General features: G+C 55.0%; 1 protein-coding gene across 1 annotated transcript in view; it reads right to left on the bottom strand.

Annotated features, from left to right (window-relative positions):
* PIWIL1 (piwi like RNA-mediated gene silencing 1) overlaps positions 1-6096 on the bottom strand; it is a 31409-nt gene extending 25313 nt beyond the window's left edge. Inside the window, exons 1-4 of the mRNA XM_043557299.1 lie at positions 6000-6096; positions 4045-4214; positions 2755-2840; positions 2088-2199 (exon numbers count right to left, since the gene is read on the bottom strand). Of these exons, the coding sequence (XP_043413234.1) occupies positions 2088-2199; positions 2755-2832 (190 nt within the window). The 5' untranslated portion in view covers positions 2833-2840; positions 4045-4214; positions 6000-6096. The remainder of the gene's footprint in view (positions 1-2087; positions 2200-2754; positions 2841-4044; positions 4215-5999) is intronic.
* Positions 6097-6495: the final 399 nt, after the last annotated feature.

The following is a 6495-nucleotide window of genomic DNA, read 5'->3' on the forward strand; positions in this document are numbered from 1 at the left end:
TAGATGGGAAACTGAGTTTCACAAAATTTAAGTTCATGCACAACGGTTAATGATTAATAACGATCAATATAGAGCATGTTTAAGAAATTAACATATTTCCCACAATCTTACCGTAATTTTAAGGCTGCAACAGTAGGGAAATGTTTTTGAAACAACTTTAGCAAATCTAGCTGTTGGCGAACACACTGACCATGTCAAGTACTCTAAGTTTCGAAGGAACAAAGGCATCAAATATAGAAGAGGAAGTGACTGCCTAACACCCTATAAATTTAGAGAGATTAATGCCTATAAATGAATTCTCATCAGGCAGCTTAAAAAACAAAACATCACATATCAGAATAGTTAACAGGTAATTGGATACATAACAAAAGACCATTCCAGACTTCTCACTGACTCTTCAAATGTAGCACTATTTTTAATTTTTTAATGTTTATTTCTTTCTGAGACAGAGAGAGAGAGAGAGAGAGAGAGAGAGAGAGAGAGAGAGAGAGAAAGCGTGAGCAGGGGAGGAGCAGAGAGAGCGGGAGACACAGAATCTGAAGCAGGATCCACGCTCTGAGCTGTCAGCACAGAGCCTTGTGCAGGGATTGAACCCACAAACTGCAAGACCATGACCTGAGCCGAAGTCGGACGCTTAAACAACTGAGCCACCTGGGTGCCCCTCAAATGTAGCACTATTAACTGACATTTTCCCTCAAACGTTTCTGAAAACACACACATACTCACGTATTCATTAAAAATACGAAGATAACGCTGACTCACCACCCGATCCTGTCTGCCGTAGCCCAGGCGAGGGTCTACACCCCTGAGCGTGGTAACAAGGTGCCGTGCCGTTAGTGCGACAGTTCTCTCCGACCCTTTGGGCAGGCACTCCCAGTGTGGGGCAGGGTGTGTGACGGCCCTTACACGGTCATGCCGTCCCTGCCCCGGTCCGTCAGGTGCACTCCCAGGAGGGGACGTGCTAACGACAGGGCACCGTCACGGCTGCTACACGTTACAAAAGTCGGTACAACCGTACAACCCCTCAGGGAAGACAGTGCCAGCCTGACAACCACCAACATCAGCAAAGCAGTAGGACAGAACAACAGACAGGTAAACAAAATGTTCGTTTGATTTCACTTTCTTTCACGAGGCTTACTGTTTTTATTAGTCTTTGCGGTTCTCAGTGCACTGCCCTCCCCTTTCCTCTGCCCGCCTCCCTGCAGCCTGTCAGACATCACGGGTTTTATAGGAGCGTTGTGTGGGCCACAGACCCAGCCCCACCATCACTTCCCCAAGTTTCCGGGCTTCTGACACGGACGGCGGCTGTCACGGCACCGTTTACGTGGCTCTGACACCACAGACTCATCCAGGGGCTCCTCTGACGTTCGCGGATCTCACTGGGTAGGACCAGACCTCTGGAGTACTTGGGGGCGTCACCCACGGAGCAAAGCCGGGCACAAGCTTCGCCCCGTCACCAGCCGTCCCCACGCTAGTTCACGGAACAGCCCGTCTCCCGTGGCCGCCCCGGCAGGAAAGCTGGCGTCATTACGTCAGGTCCCGCGTGTATGGGGGAGCCTGTCCTACACTGAAACCGAACTTGACTGCTGAAGAATCTTACGTCAAGCGCCCGAGTAATCCAGGTTTGTAACAAAGTAACAAAAAAGCACAATTTCTGGAATCAGAACTGGTGTTCTGACCTCACCCGCTGGCGCAACTTTGGCCCCCAGTTTCTGTGCCTGAGAAACGGGGGGAGCCAACACAACACATACGACACCGTGTCCTGCAAAGCAAAGTCAGAAACGTTACAGGTGGTCTAGCTTTTGGTGAAATTACTAAAGATGCCCAAAGAACGTTCTAAGCGGCTCATCGGCGAAGAAGCAGACGTAGGATTGGTCCAGAACTACTTTGTGAGAGCCACTCTGGGGGCCTGGCGAGGACACGCGCTTTCGTTTCCAAGAAGGAGAGAAACCCCGTGGCGCCCCACACAGCCCGAGCGCGCCCGTCATACTTTAGAGGACCGTGGCTTTTCATCGTAAGCAGTCTGCACAGCGGCGGTCGTGCCAGGGCCACCGCGCGCGCGCGAAGTGTTTTTACCCTCCTTTCACCTTGTGACTTGGCCGGCGCTCCGCCTGCTCCTCTCTGTCGTCCACGGCCGACTAACTCCCCCTCTGCTGCCGGCTGCTGAGGCCGAGGCTGGACGAAGCCAGGGGGCTGACTCTATAGGTACATGCAAATAAACAGCAGGCTTTTCACGTCAAAGGTCACACAACAGAGGAAACCGTCTTAAACACGACTGAGACACTCAAACACAAGTCATCTAAATTAGAAAACTAACGCTGTGTTCCCACAGAGCAGTTTCCTCAAAAACGGTCACTAACTAAAGAACCAACTCTTAAGATCCTCAGGAAAAGGAACATGATCGTCTTAGTTCTCCTCCCTTGTCCCTCACAGGACAGTCTCTTCAACTTATTTTCAACAGCCTAAGTTGATAAAGATTCAACAGATTTGGGGCGCCTGGGTGGCTCAGTCGGTTAAGCGTCTGACTTCGGTTCACGTCATGATCTCACGTTTTGTGAGTTCGAGCCCCAGGCCGGGCTCTGTACTGACAGCCCAGAGCCCGGAGCCTGTTTCGGATTCTGTGTCTCCTTCTCTCTGCCCCTCCCCCCCTCTGTCTCTCAAAAATAAACATTAAAGAAAAGTTTAAAGAGCAGATTTAACAGATTTTTGTTTCCTAAAGGTCGTTTCTGCAGTTAGAAATAGTAAAGCACTCACAGCAGGGGCCCCCACGTGCTGCACCGTCTCCTGACCGCAAGCCCTTCCTCGTGCTCTCGCTCTGGCTCGCCCGGTCATTTTTCTTCCTTGAGAGGAGATAATCACAGACACAATACTCAATGTGCACAATTTGACTGTTTCTACGACGTGACCTTTAAACTTCAAGATTCTAAAAGAAGCTCCTGAATTACCACGTATCTTCCTAACCTGTCCTCTAACGAACTCAAGCGCTGGCAGGACCACCTGTTTTAACCGGTATCTCATTTTCATTGCACCACTGGTTTTTTTTAATAGTTAAAAGTTTACTCGTTTTGAGAGAGAGGGAATGCAAATGCAGGAGAGGCAGAAAGGGAAAGAGGGGGACAGAGAGAATCCCACATGGGCTCTGTGCTGACAAAACAGAGCGGGGGCTCGAACTCGCAAATCGCGGGATCAGGACCTGAGCCAAAGCTGGACACTTAACCAACTGAGCCCCCCAGGCGCCCTGAATTATCGTCTTATACAGACGCAGGGAGAAAACTGTTAAGAAACGTCTGAGGGTGGGGACTAGCTCTTTCACATCCGGACACGTATCTAGGGCACCGGGCACTGGTGGCACGGGCAGGCCCTTCACGGAATTCACGCGCGTGCGCGCACACCCGTAGCACAGCTTCTGGGATCTCCCCGCAGGTTCACGTGTGAACGCACCCAAACTAGTGTCTGTTACAGCACATCACTCGTGCTCCAGAATCTCTCTCTCGGTGAGCAGCACAACCACCCACTGCCTCTAGGGAAAAAGGACGGAGTCGTTTAACTACTCCTTTATTGCTCTTGCTACTTCTGACCCAACACTTCTCTCCGACACCGTGTTCGCAAGGCCCTGGGGGCCAGGACGGGTGCTGGGCGTCAGAGACATTACCACGCCAAGTTTCCCCACCCACTCACCCCCACCAGAGTGGACAGCAGTATCGTCGGGTTGTTAAGGTGTAGACCTCAGAGCTAGTCTGCCCCAACCCCACTCCTTCACAGAAGTGACCTTGAGCACATCACATAACCTTGACTCCTCTCTGATCTGCGATAGGGAGTTAATAACCTACCACACAGGTCCAGTGTGCGGTTCAAGTGAGAACACACATGAGGCACTTGACACACAGTGAACGTTCAACATCAGCTGGAGTAGGAAAGGCACGCGAAATTGGAGCTACAAATTTTTTAAAGCTTAACACAGCAAATAAACAACGTTCTCATACAAAAAGCAAGCAGGAACTGATTTACACACTGAAGTGTGCCTCCAATGGAGCTAGCACTTACACGGAGCTGGAAGATTAGAACTGGAAGGGAGACGGTGCCTGTCTTCCCCAGCAGGGCGAGGTGCTGAGTGTGGCTGGTCGGCAGGACTGGGAGCCGCCCGGGGACTCCAGGTACCCGGGAAGGAAAGCTGGTGAGCTCGGAGGCAGGCACAGATCCGAATGCACAGGGCCCTGCAGTCAACGGGGTGGGGTGCCACGAAGGTTCTAATTACAGAGAGGCGGGCTGTGACACTTACATTTAAGACCACTCTGCTTCACATCACATTTTCATCTTTTTTTCCACTTTGAACAGCTTCTAAAATCCTTGCTGTACGAGGGCCTTCCTAGAAAGACCAACCTAATGACATCCTCCAACTGGGAAACCCCTCTTTGACTTCCTGTTGTGTTCCACGGGATCGGAAGCAAATCCTCAAACTTACCAAACTGTAGAAACCTTCACGATCTGATTCTAAGTCAGCCATCTCCAAAGCAGCTTACAAAACATCATTTGCGAGGGGCCCACGTATCAGAACCCGTGTTTAATGCCGTCTTCAACTACCGCGCATATACTGCCTGTATCAGGACAATGGCTGTGCGCACCTAACTCCCGCCCTGGGCCTACTGGCATACGTGCTCAGGGCGCTTACTAAAGGGGTACAGAATGAGATTTTTCTTTCCCGCACGCACCCCAGTAAGTTCCACCATTCACCTTGCACCACGGGGTGCCCTACCTCCTCCACACGGCTGTGGTCCCACCAGCATTACTGCAGCTACCGCACAGCCCAATAATTCCCTCCCTCACTAGACGCGGACGCTGGTCCTAGTCAGTCCTGCACACCTGCCCGGCCCAAGCGCACGTCTGGGGTTTCTTTTTAAGCCTGGTAAAAAGCTGAACTGCCACCTCCAACAGAAAACGTTTTCCTAGCGCACTTCTCAGAACGTGATCTCTCTCTCTCAGCAACACCTAGAACTTGTTGGAAACGCCAGTTAGACAGGGGGGTTCCCCGCTCCCAGACCCACGGGGTCCACGGCTCGTTTCAGCGGGCCTCCAGGTGATTCTCACCATCACCCAAGACAACCACGTAACCACACACAGGTGGGGTGTGCAGACCCCGTGCTGGGCTGGCCGGTACAGCTGTGGTTCTCGGCTACCTCCTTCCAACCTCAGGGCACCCCAGAACGGGAGACGAGTTAGATAGTCACTTTCAAGTAAGACTTGGAGGCGATGCTTCTAATCATCATCCCAGCTAGAAACCACACCGGGTGAAACTGTGCTCCATCCAGAGGCAATGCAATCCCAGCACCTGCCCCCAAACGAGAGCTGCCCCGGCCCCTGTGGACTGGAGACCGGTCCAGACCAACCCCCTAAGAAGGGCCCCCTGAGCTCCCCCGACCCGGACAGTGCCACTCTCCTCACCCTGGGCAGTAACGGGGAATGCCCTCCTGACAGGGGCAGTGCCCCCTCAACCCGGGCGTGTCCAGGAATACCTCCCGACCCAGAAAGTGCCCCCCCAACCCAGGCAATGTTCAGGAATACCCTCCGACCCAAACAGTGTCTGGGAATGTCCCCCAAACCAGACAGTGCCCCCCAACCCAAGTGGCGCCCAAGATCGCCCTTCCCTGACCTCGGAAGTGTCCAGGAATGCCCCCTGACCCAGATAGGGCCCCCCGACCCAGGCAGTGTCCAGGAATGCCCTTCCCTGATCCCGGAAGTGTCCAGGAATGCCCCCTGACCCAGATAGGGCCCCCCAAACCCGGGCAGTGTCCAGAAATGCCCTCTGACCCAGACACTACCCTCCCGAACCCGGGCAGCGTCCAGGAATACCCCCCTGACCTCGCAAGTGGCCTCCAGTCCCCAGCAGTGTCCGGATATGCGCCCCCCCCCCCCCGCACTCCCCGCCCCTGGGCCTGTCCCTTCCCCACCGGCGAGGCCCCCTCCAACCCCTGCGTCATCGTCACCGCGGTGCCCGGCCTCACCAGGCCCAGAGGCTGCAGGTACAGGGAAGCAGACACGCCGTGCGGGCCCCGCGACCCCCAGCCCCTCGCCTCACCTCCGCCGACCGAACCGCGCCAACCGTCACCGCACGCCGGATCCCTCCGCGCCGGGACTTCGCGCCCCGATGCCCACCCCAGTGACCTGGCGCCCCTCGGCCCGCGAAGCCCTGCCGCTCGCCGTCGCCACCAGCCGGGGCTCCCACCTGCCGGCGGTTGCGGGGCGCGGACTCCCACCGAAGGAGCGCGGCGTTCCTTTTCTGGGCGGATGAACACATCCGCCTGGCGGTGAGCCCGTCTGCACGTGACACCCGGCTAACGGCGCCGCGGCGAGGACGTGCGCGTGCTGCGCCCTGATTGGCTGACTCGCCATGGCCTGGCCGTTTGCCGTGGGGGCGGGGCCAGACCAGCTCAGAACTGCGGGAGGCCGGGGCTGCAATCGCCCGTTGGGCGGTTGGGCGGGGCGGGCTCCCCTCCCGGG

The sequence above is a fragment of the Prionailurus bengalensis genome, chromosome D3 (assembly GCF_016509475.1).
Source record: "Prionailurus bengalensis isolate Pbe53 chromosome D3, Fcat_Pben_1.1_paternal_pri, whole genome shotgun sequence".
Lineage (NCBI taxonomy): Eukaryota > Metazoa > Chordata > Mammalia > Carnivora > Felidae > Prionailurus > Prionailurus bengalensis.